This window comes from Mya arenaria, chromosome 3 (assembly GCF_026914265.1).
Source record: "Mya arenaria isolate MELC-2E11 chromosome 3, ASM2691426v1".
Classification (NCBI taxonomy): domain Eukaryota; kingdom Metazoa; phylum Mollusca; class Bivalvia; order Myida; family Myidae; genus Mya; species Mya arenaria.
Genome location: NC_069124.1, coordinates 76,808,036 through 76,825,432, shown reverse-complemented (window position 1 = coordinate 76,825,432; position 17,397 = coordinate 76,808,036). Strand labels below are relative to the sequence as shown.

The 17,397-nt window shown below is 34.6% G+C and overlaps 1 protein-coding gene across 3 annotated transcripts; it reads left to right on the top strand.

Moving 5' to 3' along the window:
* Positions 1-7,264: 7,264 nt before the first annotated feature.
* LOC128228221 (cyclic AMP-responsive element-binding protein 3-like protein 3) lies at positions 7,265-12,964 on the top strand. Of its 3 annotated transcripts, none has more exons than XM_052939388.1 (7): positions 7,265-7,355; positions 7,567-7,736; positions 8,393-8,873; positions 9,155-9,456; positions 10,483-10,610; positions 10,845-10,929; positions 11,224-12,964. In XM_052939388.1, exons 2-7 carry the CDS (start codon positions 7,638-7,640, stop codon positions 11,695-11,697), a joined length of 1,569 nt encoding a protein of 522 aa, XP_052795348.1. In that variant the 5' UTR covers positions 7,265-7,355; positions 7,567-7,637; the 3' UTR covers positions 11,698-12,964. The 3 variants fall into 3 exon arrangements, with proteins under 3 accessions (XP_052795348.1, XP_052795347.1, XP_052795349.1); XM_052939387.1 differs by having other exon boundaries at positions 7,265-7,401; XM_052939389.1 differs by lacking the exons at positions 7,265-7,355; positions 7,567-7,736 and adding an exon at positions 8,018-8,175.
* The last annotated feature ends 4,433 nt before the right edge of the window (positions 12,965-17,397 follow it).

Below are 17,397 nucleotides of genomic sequence, written 5' to 3'. Positions count from 1 at the left end.
TGGCATTGACAGGCTCACATAATAAAAGGTTAGTGAACTATTTTCACTCTTTTTCCCATATCCCGAACTTTGCATCATTTTTTTTCTTAATTTTCTCTCAAGCTGGTGAGGTGTATGTTTGCCCTTAAACCACAAGTATAGTTACGTTTTGGGCTACTGGACTTGTCGCTGCAGTTCCCATTGTATTATCCATTCATGGTCTTCCCGATTCTAGACTTAAAACAAAGACAAGCCAAGCCAGACAGTGTATAATTTAGTAAGGTGAATACATCCCTGTTGCTATAAAAAGATCATGCATTATGATCCCAGTGTTCTGTGGGATTAAACTGTTTATGATTTATGAAACATCATTTTTTTCTGTTGAACACACCTTAATCAATATGAATAATATTTAAATATATTTATTTGTAAAATATTTATTAACAATTTGTCCAATGAGACATGTTGAAACGTGTGCAAAACTGTAACGATCCAGCACATCACACGTAAAGCGCTAGCGAATATAATCCGCACCTCTAACGTGTGACCGAGAGTTGACTTCCAATCATACTGCAATATGATGCGTGCAGTCATGACGAAGGTCGGCACGTTTGCAGTCTACCTTCATTTTGAAAAGGAGAAGTTATAACGTCATATTAATATAGTTAAAATAAAACTAATGTTTAATTTATCACATTTGAGTTTAATGATCCTCGTTTTATTTTAAATAATACATATCCAGTCGTTTTTTGCTTGCTGATCTATTTTCTTAAAGCAGTGATATCTTATACATGTTGTATATCCATCTATCTAGTGTTGCCCTCCCATCTTCACACTACAATTCATAAGTTAATTCCGATGTGTGTGTTTCTTTTGTGATAATCAAACAATGGAAGAATTTTTTCAGCATTGGTGTGTGTAACCACCGTCGCTCCTTTTTTCCCTTTGTTTAGGTAACGCCCAAACAGTTAAAACATTACTTCAAGTAATACAGATTTAATTTTCTCTTTGGTTAGAAGATGGCAGGTATATAAATAACATACTTGAGCCAGCAATTTAACGGCGTTTCAGTGAAATCCAAAGTCTCATGGATCTATTTCTTCATCATTCTAGTTTTTATGGAAAAATCAACTGCTTTAAGACTGGTTGTAATTGGGAATGCAATTTGGTAAAATTATATTTATGAGAATAAGGCAGGAAGTTTAGCAGTCTGGAGAATTAGATTGTATTAAGGGACATATGATAATTTGGAATAAGAAATAAATTTGGTTCCGTGTGACTATATAATAGTGCATGTTAAAGAACTAGGGTAGCTCTAACTAGGGTTACATTCTGTCTGTGCACTATAACATTGCACTATGCACTATGTGCTGACAATGCTCCAAAAACCTAATATGACTTACAATCTTATAGGAGCACTCGCTGAATGACCATTGCTTGAGTGCAAGTATAAATAAGCTTACACACCACCATAGCTCGAGTCAGTTTGATAATTATGTTTAAAGGGACTGTACACCAGATAGGCACCACAAATTTTATTTTTTCTGTCACGAATCTCAGGACAATTATTTAATAAAATGTTTTACTCTTTGATATCATAATTGTAAAAAAATACCAACATGTAAAACATATCGAGTCGGAGACCGGGTTCGAACCGGTGTCGCCAAAATTGCAGGCTAGTTTTGTATCCACTGTGCTACGAAGACAACCCTATACGGTTGGAATATTTAAGCTATATACCTTACTTAGTAATGTCACGTGATAACATCGACTAGCCAATCAGGCATAAGGAATGAATTCTACTAGGTAGACATACCTAGTAATCTTTTTTAATGGAAAAATTTGAAAAAACTGCGAAAATTAAATTAATTGTAAACTATGTGGTAATTCAGTAAGTAAGTTTCAATGCACTGCACACATCGATATCAAGTTAATGTCAGTTTTCGACAATTTTCTCTTTTTTCGCTATTTCTTCATACGGAGTACAGCCCCTTTAATGAATCGGGTCTGTATCTCAATTAGTCCAAGTAATTGTAGTCTTTTTTACGATTTTTGATATGGCAAATCCTTAAGGATTGGAAGAATCCCGTATAACACGTCTATTATTTTAGAATAGTACCTCAATATGGTAACAGCAAAGGTAACTAGAGGTTTAGGGCGGGTAAAAAGATTTCATTGCCAGAAAATAAGATGAACATTATATGAATTATGTAAGTGTATTACCCCTTTTTGCCAAAACGACTCTATTTTCCCCTTTCATGCAAAGGGCCCCGCCACCATTCCCTTAAACGAGAAAAAGACACTGAGGACAGCTATTTAACTGTTGTTTTACTGTTTAGTGCACTCTAAAAAGACGAGGGTAATAAGAAAAGGTGAGTTTGAAATGCAGTAGTTTAAGCTATAAGAGTAGAAATTAATATTAACTTGATAAACAGGGGAACACATTTTTAAAAGTTATGTGAATTTGAGTTTAATAAAGTTAAATTTAATTATGTTCACCGAAAAGAGGTATGTTGCGTATCAAATCATGGTGTTTTCACTATATGCTGACCAAATGTCCGAATTCTACTACTTTTTTGCAAATTTATAGAGTTTGCATTTTGAGAGCTTGAAGCATTGAATAGTGATGGAGTTAACTCCACCCTTAGTTAGCTCCACCCTTATCCACGATTGCCATCAGTCTGACTTTTGTGAACATCAGAAGACAGCAAATAAAGATGTTAAAGTTTCACGATGGAAAACTTCTAAGTTGAACTAAAATAAAGTCTTTGGGAGTGCCAGTTATATGATTGACGGTCCATACTGGACCGAGCTGCAATGGACAACAGTGTGCGATGAAATGTTCTGTGTGACTGTCTTAGTTTTGGCCTAGTCATGCACGTTTTGCCAAGTGTGTTTTCAATCAGTTTTGTTGTTGAGTTTTAAAAAGGTTTGCCCGCGCACTATAATGGCTGCACTATGGCTATTTTTTTACGATTGTATTATTTTAAATCATAGAAGAATTCCTTTTTAAACCTGTATTGTTTCAGACTACATTATGGCTTGTCTCCAAGTGCGACTTGAACAAAATTTTGAAGCCATAGGGGAAAAATCCATCGGTTGATGGGATATTCGAAAAGGAGTAATTGTTTTACCGAAAATGCCGCGAGATCTGTATTAAATGACATCTTTCGTTGTTCTTATGACTGAATAGAAAACCAAAACCGATAGGCTTTTTCTATTCCATGAATTCAATTTTACTAACGGAAATGAAGACAAAAAATTGATTCATTAATACCGTTTTTCGATTTTTGTTTTACAAAGCGCAAAACGAAAAACGAAAAATGAGTGACGCTGCGATTTCCTGTTTTCACATGTGCTTGATGACGTCACCATATATGGTTACGCCTACTAAACGACATAAGGGCCGAGATTTCCAGATGCCTTTCAAGAATCCAACGTGAAGTTGACACAGATTTATTTCTTAGGTGAGTATTTTTATCAAATGTATTGTAATATTTTGTTCCTGCAGCATGATTTAATAATTTACCGAGCTGAGGCGGATGTCAATACCGTTGGCGAATCAAGGTCTTCATACCTGAGGCCGGGAGGAGTGTGGGGGAGGGGGGCACTTTACTTGGGGCGGCAAGTCAACGTTGTGAACGTTTTTTTTTCAAACTGTCGTTAAATAAATAGTACTAAATACTCAACGATGCACCATTTTTTACTGAAAATAGATCTCTCTTACCTCCATCCCCCACCCTCCCTGCTTACATTTGATGCCATATAAATATTGATACATTTAGGCATGCTGATAGGATTACATGTAAGCCGAATTGCAACAAGGCAAGTATTCCAATGCTCGGTGAATTATTACAAAACACGAATAACGGTATTAATGAATCAATTTCTTGTCTTGATGTTCGTGTGTAAAAATGAAAAGGAAATGCCTATCAATTTTAGTTTTCTATTCAGTCATTAGAAAAACGAAAAATGATTTGAATGTTCCTTTTTCGTTTTTAACTTTCAATCATAAAAAAAAACGAAAAACGAAAAAACGGTATATACAGGACAGCTTGTAAAACGAAAAAAACAACAGAAAACGGTATAAATAAATAGTTTCCTTGTTTTGTATTCCGTGGTAATAATTAATCAAAGCGCTTAATGCGTTGAATGGCTTTCGGCCTGCAGCGTTTTGTGAGAATAGTCATGTAATTGTATATTTAACATAATTATTAACATAACCATCTAAAGATAGTATATGCTCGCTCATAATTTCCTTCGCAAAAAACTTTTAGAGTTCAATGTTGATTCTCAGTGAGATCATGAAGTATAAATCACTTGTAATGTGAAATACGTCAAATAGTTTCTTATAAGGTATGGAGTAATTCTCAATATCATATAAAACCTTATCTTGAGCTTTGATTTCATAAACAATACACTGCCACGGATATAGCATTAAGGAACTTTTAGTAGAATCTACTCTACACTTCAAACTTGACTTGGCGTATTTAATTTACTACCAGAGTATGCCAGCTAAACCAAATGCATTCCAACAAAATTAGGTTATTGTTTCAGGCTTCTTTCTACAACGTCAAATACCTCTGGATCGAATCACCCATATACTATGTATTCCCTGTATGTTTGATGTACATGTATCTTAATAATGCCCTCAACATATGTCACTCGGTGACAAAATGAACAGATTTATATCAGTTGTTATTAAATATGCATATGCATTATGCTACATGTTCAAGATATTGGACTGAAATCACTGAGACAATCTGAGAAATATTCACATTCTTTCCGTTTCATTTGGCATTACATGACCATGATGTAGCAGGTCGATAGCCTGTCAACGCTTTACGCGATTTGATTTGAATTTTAAAAGTGTATAATATTCATTAAGTAATGGTTAAAAGGTTGTTAGGTTGTACTTACACAAGAGAATGGTTTTATGCGACACAAGGAAAAAACCTATCACTTTTGGTTTTTCTCTTCAATCATTAGAAAAACGAAAAAGGATTTGAATACTCATTTTTCGTTTTTTACTTTCAGTTGTAAAAAACGTAAAACGAACAGACGGTATATACAGGGACAATAATTATTTGTATCGTTTTTGATGTTTCAAAAACTCTATTTGATTGTGACAATTGTATTTACTCGTCAAATCAGAATCAGAACTGCCATTAAATAGCCAGCAATATGTAATATTTTGAACTCGCCACATTAAAGTTTAAAATGGACGTTCCAAATCAGCCTAACAAATATAAATTTCCAAAAAGATCTTTTGGCACTCAAAAAGCTGAACACAGAGCATTCAACTCACAATGGTTCCAAAGTCACCCGTGGTCTTCACTATAAATAGGTTACTGTGCCAATTGGCTAATTAACATACATTGCGAGACTGCAAGAGTATGATTATTTAAAAGTAGATAAATACTGATGGATTTATAATGACAATGCCAAAACGTTACGAAACGCCATTAGATTTATATCTATCAACTATTTTAACCGAAAAAGGTTTAAAATAAAACATGAAAATAAAACCTGAATTCACTGGAAATCGAGTCTTTCAATGCTTAAAATTGAAAAAAAAAATCTCGACGACCGGAGGAGACACCCAAGCCCACCCCTTATCGCGGCCCCAATGTCAATTTGCTTCCTACGCGCCTGCTAGATTGGTCACACAGCGCTGACTATTGGATATGATTTCATTTCTCTAGTCTTGACGAAGTTTGTGATATAACATGTATCTTAAAAATCATTAACTTGTAAGAATAGTATATTTTAAAAGGATGAGTAAGACTCGCGGTAAGTCCATTGACAAGAAAGTGTTTTGAGAACAGGACAGGTTGTTCAGAATATGTGTAAAGTTTCAGTTTCAGCGTATTGGCAATATCAGCAAATACATGCCTTCAATGGTAAAATTAAAATCGAATTTCATAAAGATGGCAACAAAAAAGGAAAATAAAAACAGAGAAACACATCGACATACAAACATATATATAAGTATATCAAGTTACACGTGATTACACACACATGCTCATATTCAAGCATATACACACACATATGTCAATACAATAAAAATGTTACTGTATGTAGCATTTAAACAAATTAAGAGACAGCGGCAGCAAGTACATATTATCATTTGGATATGGCAAAATATACAAAATTCGCGAGGTTCCTGATAGTCGTAATATTATAACCAGATAAGATAGATACAAATTTGTTAATAGTGTTAAACGATCTGTTTATTATATATTTATTTCTCAGGTCAATACATGAAAGACAAAAAAATATTTTCTGATTCAACAATAGTAGATAGTTTTGTATCTCATATAATGTGAGTGTGTCTTTCGGTTTCAATTTCCAAGGAATGGGCACTCCGAGTCTGAATCTTTTTAACGCAATTCGAAAAATTTCTTTGTCGTATCAACTATTTATTAACCTATGGTTTATAGGTCCGTGGACGTATCAAACTATAAAATCCCCAGACGTCACAACCACCGGTGCTCGCCGAATGGGTATAACCCGATGGCGAGGGTAAATAAGCTCATCCCCCCCCACACACGTCACAACCATACATAATGATAGGCACAACTAAAGAATCGAATACTGCGGCAATACTTTGGTGTTAACATCTAAGCCATTCTCGTACACCAGAGCGATGATGCTATGCGTACAGAATTAATTAGACATCATTATCAAACCTCTGATAAATGAGAATTCTTCAAACCGGATTCTAAAATATTTTTTAAACCGTAAATTGGCGCGATACAGGCATTTAATGCAATAATATGTATAACATTGATATATAATTGTGTATATGAGTCGGTGTCTTGGCCATATATCTATTTTCTATCTATTTTCAACCCCATTTTTAAATATCTCTTCGCTTCCTTAAAATGATATGCCATATGACTTAAGTTTGCTCATAATTAATACATCCTCGGAGTGTTATTGGTCCCAGATACATCTTAGCAAACTTTAATAACATTTGAATTGAAAACAATTCGATCATCAAAAACCTAGGTTTTCCTGATTAGACTACTGCTCAATATGTGAAATACAAAATTCAATTTAAGAGTTTGCATGATAAAACAAACTTTTGTTTCAAACATATTTACATAAATATAGTCTTCATATCTAATACTGTGTGCGGCCTAGTACTGGAAAACCGGTGCCATCGCAAAATTAGTATTACTATTATTACGTGTACGATAATAATACGGAACATATCTTTGGATAAGTCGAAAAATATTTAGCCGGTACCTTGAATTTCCCAATATTTAAAAATAGTAACATTACGTCAACTTCCGGAACACGTCAGTCGTGTTGTGTCATATCATCCACCTATTTTGTCTTGTTTTGAAAACAAAATCCCCGCAAAAACGGTTAATACATCGGGGAGCATTATTTTTTCTTGCTTATGATATACATGTATGTCATATATATTAATTTATTTCACCACATGCGCAATATTGAAGTGTTGATGTGTTCTCATGACTCCGGATGTAAACAAGTCTCAGTGTCTAGAGCCTGAAGAGGGAAGGGATTATTATTACAAGGCTTTTTATTCATAAAATACACACACTCTGTTTTCAGTGACGTGGCTTCCATCGATGTCATAGCTTACAAGTCACTCAGTGATTGAACTTTGACCTCAACTTAGAAACATGGCGGGTCAGCCAACAGCAATTTTGGATTTGTTGTTCGACCAATCTGATGGAGTGTTAGCAAAGGAAACTATCCCAGATATACACACGTTAGACTTTGTAAGATAATCATAAACATTTTGCCAGTCATCTATTTTCCGAAAGAATTTCATTAAGTCATATGTGTCTAGCCTAAATTTATGAACAAACGTACCAGTACACAAAATCTGAATGCTTATTTGCAGTAGAAAATTTGAAGTGTTCATTTTTATAAAACCATAATTTGGACTTTCACAATGAATAATAGTTTCTGTTTCGATAATGTAAACAAGTATCATATTTCCTGTGATCTATAAATAGAAATGATCTTTCTTCAATAAGTTTCATGTGATCATTAGTGCCAAATTCAATCAAGTGTAAGGTGAAGACATTCTATGTGAAGACATTCTATCACAACTTATTGAAATTCTGCAAAATGGATACAGTTAATATTTTTTCAGTACTGAGTAATTGTGATTATACTGTAATACAAGATGTTGATACTGATTGGGACAATTTGGTAATTTATTCATCTTTCAAATTCAGTTTTAATACTCAAACTATTGTAAATCCTCTAAAAAAAATATATGAAAATCATCCCAACAATTGTACATCAATTGTAAACACATGTATATCAACAGTAAAACAACAACTATGGTACATTATGAAGCTGAAACCGTTGGATCTTTACTGAAATAAATATTTTAAATTGATATACATTTTTTTTCTATTTTCAGTCCTCGCTTGGGTTAATGACAGGAGGTTTTGACGATTTCTTTGATGATGACCTGCTGAAAGAAACAGACAACTCTCCAAGAATCAGCACCATCACAGACCATGACTATGTCATGCAACCCACACAGTCACCAGCTAGCAGTGATAGTGGAGTGTCCGTAGAGTCAGGGCACTCCCCCAGAGCATCATATGGCAGTATGACTGAGCTGTGTGGTGATATGAACATGATGTCAGGTTCTCCAGCAAGTGACCAGTCCCACTTTAGTCCACAGACAGTTTTAAATCAGGGAGAAATGAGCCCTGCTGCTCTTAGTGACCAGCTGTCTAACAGCCCAGACCAAGTGCACATGGATGCACTTGATCTAGAAAACTTTGACTTTGCTGATATTGACATGAACTTTGACACTATTGATCCAAGTGCGCTCATGAATGAAACTCCTGGATTGAAGAATACCTTTGATGACAATGTGTCCATTGATTTAGGTGAGAATTGATACATAATTTGTATGGTTGGACTTATTTAGAAATGGCCCTCTGATTTCAGTCTGAAGATTTGGTAAGATTGATCAGACGTACAATTATATGCCATGAAGATCATGATATTTCATAATGCCAGCAGGGATTTTTCCTCATTTTGGAGAGCCTTTCTAATTGAAAAAATGCGACGTTTTTTACATAAATTAGGATTTCCCATTTCACTAAACATCAACAAGATTTCTTATTTCAACAAGATTTCTTATTTCTCTGGTGCATGTGTGTTGTAGGTACTCACTCAGACCTGATGACCTTTGACACTGCTACAAATGTATTTGTCAAACCAGATGGCAGCCAAACCAAAACAATCAAAATCATCAAGGTATCTGCCAACACAGATACACTTCCTTTTTCAATGAAAGACTTGTCGACAGACACAAAGAGCTCTGGCCACTCATTCCCAGAGTTGAAACTTACAGAGGAGGAGAAGGATCTGTTGGCTAGAGAGGGAGTGAGCATTCCAACTGACATGCCACTCACCAAGGAGGAAGAGAGGTCACTCAAGTCCATCCGCAGGAAAATAAGGAATAAGGTCAGCTGTTGTTTATCCATGAAATATGCAATTGAGTCTTATTACAGTCGAAACTCGATGGCTCGATATTCTAGGGACCGGCCATAGTACTTTGAGCCTCGAGAATATCGAGCCAAGCGGGATTGCTTACAGAATGCTATTTTTTCATTTGTTACATAAAGTCTTATTTACCTCATTTGTTATTGGCTACGCTATCTCCCCAAGAGAAGGAAGAGTATTTATTGGGCATAGTTACGCACCCTAAATTTCGTAATATGACTTATTCGATTATTAGAAAATATCATTTTATTTTTTATTTATAATAAAAATACATTTATGCGAAAACAAGCAATTGTAAACAGTGGGTAACACAAACATAGCTTAAAAGTTATATCAAAATGCATAGTAATTTAGGGATGGATAACAATTAGAGACATATCTTAAAGTGATGGCATGTTTATTCAAACTGTTAAACCATTTAAATTCGATAATAATTATAATATCAGTCAAGCAATTTTAATCGATTAGCGCCTTGTGCTAAATGAAGCCAATCAAACAAATCAAGGCGTGAGATTCTTAACTGAACCCGCGAAAATGACATCGACCCAAGCAACCAAATCAAAGTGTGAAATTCTTGTTTGGGACCGCGAAAACCACTTCGAGCGTGGAGAAATATCGACCCTCAAGATATCGAGCCATCCGATTGAAATTTATATGAACAAAGAGTAAATAAAAAAACAGTCCTTTTAATTTGGTTCGAGCCAACGAGGATATCGAGCCATGAGATATCGAGCCAACGAGTTTTGACTGTATATTGATTTATAACTCATGCATATGTATAAGAAATTATCTTCTACTAATAAATTGGATAAGTTTTTAAGTGTTTAAGTTACCTTGTTGCAGTATTATAAATTGACGCAATGCATTAGAACATGTAAACATTGCAATATCTCTTTTGAGATGAAATGCAAAGCCTAATATTTATACTTGGTGATTAATACTCAGCATGGGAAATGTTTTATATAATTGCTATTTTCTTCTTAACAGGTATCTGCCAAAGAAAGTCGTAAGCGGAAGATGGACTATGTTGATGGCTTGGAGAAGCGCGTAAAGAAATGCACACATGAAAACCAATCTCTCCAGAAGAAAGTAGAAACACTGGAGAAGAATAACATGTGAGCACTCTTACACTTGGGTTGTTGACTGAAACTGATTTTTTCAGCACCTTTAAATAATCTAAGGTCTGAAAATATCAATGGTATGCTTAAAAGGCATACCTATACATTTAAATATCAAACTCATTATTGACTGGTCAATTTATGTCTATTATTCCTACCTTAATGATACAGACTCTCATATTAGGATCACTTCAGCCATGGTAATCTTTAATATTTGTTGTTGTTCCTCAGGTCGCTGATGAATCAGCTGAAGAAATTGCAGACAATTATCACACTGAAGTCAACGCGTACAGCTCAGGCCTCAACTTGTGTTATGGTATGCTATCATGTAAAGCTGTATTGGTCTTTATGTCAACAAATAATAGTTGTAGAAGGTTTTTCTGTTTCATTTTATATTTTGTTGCATACTTTAGTTTGTTGTATAACTATGCATTATTGGTCAAAGGTTATCTTGCAAAAGCTCGTAATACGTTGGTCATTGACGTCGGAAAATTTACAAAATAACCATCTGACATTGTTTACAGTTTATAGTGAACCTAATTGTCCTTTACTCTAGTTCCAGTTTTCTTATACACCAGGTTCAGATGTTAAGATATGGTCAACTTTTCAGGTGCTGTTGCTGTCATTTGCGTTTTTGGTTGTCCCCAACTTTAACCCATTCCGTGACGCAGACTCCATGGAGGAGATGAAGTCCATTCCTGTCCCAGGCAAGTCCCGTAACTTGCTTCACAAGTCAGCAGGCGATGACTTTGGTGTAGGAGACACAAATAACCCGTATGGCATCAATGTCAAGCCTGGGGCTTTCTGGGAACAGCCCCAGACCCCAGTCATGGAGTTTGGTAAAGAGATTGTGGATGACATTGAGATTGATGGTGTTGAGCTCACTGGTGACACAGGGACTGATCTAGAAACTGACAAACACAAAGAGAAAGTGGTTTTTGTACAGATTGAGAAATCTGTAGAGGAATCCAATGTTACTTACGTGTCAAACGAGGAGGATTACAAAACCGACCATAACTATAACAGTCGAGGTGCCATACCTCCCATAGATCAGGGAGGACAGAAGAGAAAACAGGACTTATAATGACGTTAATACTTTACATCTGCTCTATTCAGGTTAATAGTTGTTCCTTAGTTCATGTATGGGATTATATCAGTTGAAAGTACATGTGTAATTAAATTATGTTTGATGGTACATAAGAATAAAATCCTCACCTGAGGAGAATTTGAGGGTGTCATGACGCAGCTGGACTGAATACAGGTGACATCTAGGTGGAATGCAGTTCTAAGTGCAACTCTGAACAAAATTTTAAAATCGATATATGTGACAATTAAATGTGCTGTCAAATTAAAGTGTAATATGTAAGTTATTTTAACACATCATGCCTTCGTACCTTACAAGGCTATTTGATGGTTGGATTAGAATGATTCTCACCAATTGACATTAGAAAATGTCATTGTATTATGTGTATTCTCACTGATTATTGCTATGACCTTTGATAAATCATGTTCTAAAGTTTTGAATGTTAATTTCATGAATGACCATTACATTTGTATTCAGGTAATATTATGTTGAGTGTATAGTTGTGACAAATGACATAATGTTCAAGAGTATTTACTTCAGGGCTTACACAGTAGGCGATATTCAGGTTTTGTTTATAATGTCTAACCATTGCATGTCACTGTTTAGTGTTTATTTGCTTTTTTAATACCAAAAATATGCCAAATGTTTAATACTGACGTTTTAATGTGTAAAACCATCCCTCGTCAACGAAAAATAATTAAAAGAATTAAACATTACATGTACCATTATAAATTTAGAAAAGCTATGTGCATTTTGCTAGATGAAATGTGTAAAAATGATTTGATAAAATGAATTGGAAAGTAATGCAAAAAATATCTTTTATTGTAAATTAATGTACCAGAACTAAGACCAAAGATCAAATAGCTCATACCTAATTGGCAATGTGCATAGAATGTAAATCTATTAATTCTAAGTATAACATTTTTTAATTGAACTAAAAAAAATGTAGTTAAGGGGTGGTTTTAAGACTTTTAATAGTTTAAAACTGTTGAAATCAATTTGTCTGAATTGAAATGATCATTTGAGCTGATTCAGGAGTAAAATGATATTTAAATGGTATATGGACTATTTTAATACTAATCTGCTTGATCTCTGATTTAAAAATGTTCACTGTATATTTCATTTCACTTCCTTGTATAATCACTTATAATAAGTGACCTAGTATATCAATTATGTGTACTAATGTTGGTTTATTTTTAGCTTTTTTTGTTATAAATTCTCACTTCTGAGTGTGTAAATAAAATGAATAAATCCAACAGAATTGTCATGACAAGTCAACTCTGCATAAACAGGCACGTCCCTGTTTTTTTAATGCTAGTTCCATACATACGTTTACGGATTTAATGAAGTAGACTTACTGTAAACATTGTCACAGTATTTTCAGCTGATTAAAGTCATCAGACTATGGTTTCCGATCGATCACTCCTGATCGCATAGGCTCAAGGACCTTCAAACGTGATGGGCAGGTGGCTCATGACCAGCAGATGAACCCTAATGGTTTTGAGGTCAGTGGGTCAAAAGTCAAGGTTGTGGTGACTTTAAGCTGAAAATCCGTTTCCGATCAATAACTGAGAAAGGCTGGGGTCCAGGGACCTCCAACCTTGTAGGCAAGTTGGTCATGACCAGTGGATGAACCCTTTTTATTCTTAAGTCAGTGGATCAAGGTGGTGGTGACCTTTAAAAATCCATTTTCGATTTGTAACTGAAGAATTCATGGACCCAGGGTCATCGAACTTGGTAGGCAGGTTGGTAATGATTAGTAGATGACCACGATGTATTTTTAGCCAGTAGGTCAAGGTCGTGGTGATCTTGAGTTAAATTATTATTAATTTCCGACCGATAAATGAAAAACGATCTGTCACAGGGAATTACTTGGTTGGTCATGGCCAAACGAGGACGCCTTTTGATTTGAGGTCAGAGGTCAAGGTCTTCTTATAATAGCTGATGATCCATATCCGATCAATAACTTTAGATCAATAACTTTAGAACTAGGCACTAATGTTGGTTTTGACCAGCAGGTGAACCCTAACGATTTTGAGATCAGTGGGTCAAAGGTTACGGTCAATAACTGATGAACATTTGATACTAGGAGCCGCATATTTGGTAGCTAGTTTAAACACTACCAACCAGTGGTAGACCTCTAAAGATAATGGATACACGTGTACCAGGATTTCAATACGGTAAACAAGAAAAAAAACATTTACTTACATCATTCACTTAAAAGTCATTCAGTGCAACCTTTTTTTCATTCATTTATCATTTAAAAAATGAATCCTGGCAAACACATCTCGAAGATTATGTTAAATGTTCACATACAAACATGATACAGACGCGAGTTAACATCCACTCTATCATGTAGTTACTTTTCATCTTTGTGTTCATAAGATGCCCTTTATATATGTTAGCGATCAATATTTACAAATGCCTGGGAAGATCGTCATGAAAATATGTAAATACTAAAAGCTCTCTGTCCGTATAAACCGTAATTAATACAAATGATTATTTGTGCAACGAGGCCTTTCGGGGGCGGATCAAGGATTCGCCGTCAGAGGGGGCATAACTTAGGATCATAACCTTTGACTTGCGCCCCTCCCGGCTCCGAGCCGATATTTATTTGATTTTTAGTGTTGGCAGAAGGGGTTGGGGTATCCCCCCTCCTGATTCGCTAGTACATTTGTCACATTCCTGAGACAGTCCTTGTTTTCCATCTGCTTGGACAGTAACCCAAAAGAGTGTACTTTCAGCTTCATGGTGTTGCGCTTAAAAAGAAAACCTTTCATACAGAAATTCACATCTACAGTAACCAAAGCGGTCAAGATGAACATTTCAGTGCAAGAAATTAATTTGGCTTTAAAATTATTCTTTTGTGTGATTTTTGTGAAGTGTCAGTACTTGAGATTTTGAGAAAGGGAAGAAGGTACACGTCGAATATTAAATTAATACCATCGATATAATATTATTGTGTTCCCCATTGCAACATAGCTGCTTAAAAACTGTAGAAATAAACTCAAGAGTCTGCATGAAGGTTTAACAGCAATGTAAAGTGTTTTTAAACGATTCAATAACAAAAATGCTTAAAAATATGTATTGCGTTCTATCTAACAATATAAAAAATAGCCTATACGTAATGTAAAGATTTAAGATTGAGTTGCAAACATGCTATAAATCATTCCGAGAAAGGAATCATATAATTTATGGGTTCGTAGACCACAGCGAACAAAAAGTTGCATGTAATATATATATATAGTTGCTTAACCGCACTCAGCTTTATGACCGGACCTATCTAATATATTTGGTCGAATAGATGCAATGCAGTTGGGCGTTTCCGGGATGAATTCCAGAAAAGTTTCTCGGACGTCTTAAGACGCATAACAAAAGGACCACCTTTTAAAAAAAAAATACGCCCAATCTTTTTTTGATAAGCGATGAATCTGTATCTCGTGCACAAACAATCGTACCATGAAGTTTCTATTTATCAGAATAAAGTCAGTTGAAAAAGGCATCAACAAAAACATGGAATTCCTTGGTAACAATTTACGAGAGGTGTCGCTGTATTACTGATATGTATCATATTTCCAATCCATCTTAAGGACTACTTCTTATTTTTTACTTTATGTCATAACGGTATTTTCAGTAAGAGGATCTGCATAAAATGATAACATTAATCATAATGAAAACTCTTAATGACTTAAAAACACAACATTAATCATTTAAACATATTTCTCTGAAACGATCTGTATTCCCCAAATAAGTTGCCACATTTTGACCACAAGGATCGCTATTAAAGGCAAAACACGGGCAGTCGTGACATATATTTGCGGAATAAAGAAACTGCGTGCAAAAAACACATTCCGTTTCTTAGATAACTCAACATATAAAGCATTTTAAGGCTTAGTAAAATTTGGGGATTTTTTTTTCACTTCATTTTATGGAATTGTCCATCTTCATCACATGTTTTCCTTAGTTGAGTAATTGTTGCGAATAACATGCGTTCACCGAGCGTTGTATCGATCGTTTTTCACAATTACTATTGCATTTGGCGTTCACTCGGTGAAATGCAAAGTGCTATTGTTCACTGATGCAAACAAGTATCCTCTATATTAACATTCCACATTTCCCATTCTGCTTATAAAGATATAATTCAAGTGACCCCTTAGAGAGTCGACGTGTAAGGTTAGAAACTTCTTTTGTATTATGTGTGTGTCTGGTTTCCAAAACAAAATCCTATGACTACCCACCGCCTTCAAAGAAATGCATTGCTGTTGAAAACCCATAAACCACAGTCACCTCTTAGAAAAATGTCGATTTTTAATTCTATTACTCGCTAAAGCATTGTGAATAACCTACCCCGAGATCAAAATGCCCTAGACACAAGAAACAGTCCCAAGCAAAACAAAAAATTGATATGAGTTTTACTCCGCTACTTGAAATGCTCCGAAGTGAAACTATCAATAAAAAAATCCTCCCAAAACACCAAAATACTTTCATAAACGGCAATTTTGTTCCGCATCTTACATTTCCCTAACTTAAATTTCCGCAAAAATAAATTACGAACAGAACAGACATTTTATTAAGACTTATACTATCGTACATCGTCTAATCACATAATAATTCACTTAAATATGTCATGTGTATGTACAAGGTAAGTTTTAAAGTTGAACAAATATTTGTGTTACAGGAGCGTAATGCAATTATAATTAACTTCTAAAAGGTATAAATATGTAAACGCAGTAGTGTAACAGCTTCATAAACAGGTTGTAAAAGAGGATGAACAGAGTTATGTATCATTGTTTAGAATACAGTTACGGATACATAGTGATTCCTTAGCGTATTTACAGAGCTTAATAAACGCAAATCTATTAACAAAGTTTAATAGTTGATGATATTTAAACACGGAGGGGCGAACATTATAATGACGTTTTATGTAGTTCTGTCTTATAACTAAATAACATGGGCATTTACATACAAAATGGTATTCATCTTCAATATCAAGATGGTTACAACACATACAGTAGCGTTCATTACGCGGAATATTATTTCTGGCATATCGTCCAGTTTGTATCCTTAATGGATGTACAGATAATCGTAATCTACAAATATAAAGTCGGTATTTTCTTGGTTAAATATTCAGATATTTTTCATACTGGAATGCATTTTTAAATACCTTATGCATATCAAGAACAGAGCTATTAGATAATGAGCCATGCCATTCCTGCTTAAATGTATCTGTAACTCTACATTTAAATTCGTGAATAAATGCGTTTACGTTTACATTTTGTACATTATCATTATATGTGTAAAGCCATAATCGTTAAGAATTTTTTAACCAAATTGGAATATCCTTTATTACTATCAGCTACTGCTTGTAGATATACAACACTTAACAATATATTATTAGTATTAGCTATTTTCAACCAGTACTTAATTATACGCAAGTATCTAGTAATATATAAAGGATATCTACCTAATTCTCCATATAAACTAGCAGTACAAGTATTGATTTTAACATGTAATAATCTTTTACAGAACTTCAAATGAATACGTTCTATTTCTTTCGATTTAGTATAACCCCATATTTCACATGAATAGTTTAATATAGACCCTACAAAGCGGCATCAAACAACTGACAAAATATTTTTATACGAGGCTTTAAATCATACTCTTTACATTTATACAGTAACACATTTAAAGCCTTTAGAG

Coding starts and splice junctions, on each gene's coding strand:
- LOC128228221 (XM_052939388.1), top strand. CDS start 7,638: ATGGCGGGTCAGCCAACAGCAATTTTGGATTTGTTGTTCGACCAATCT. Junction 7,737..8,392: donor ATATACACACGTTAGACTTT/GTAAGATAATCA, acceptor TTCTATTTTCAG/TCCTCGCTTGGGTTAATGAC. Junction 9,457..10,482: donor GCAGGAAAATAAGGAATAAG/GTCAGCTGTTGT, acceptor TCTTCTTAACAG/GTATCTGCCAAAGAAAGTCG.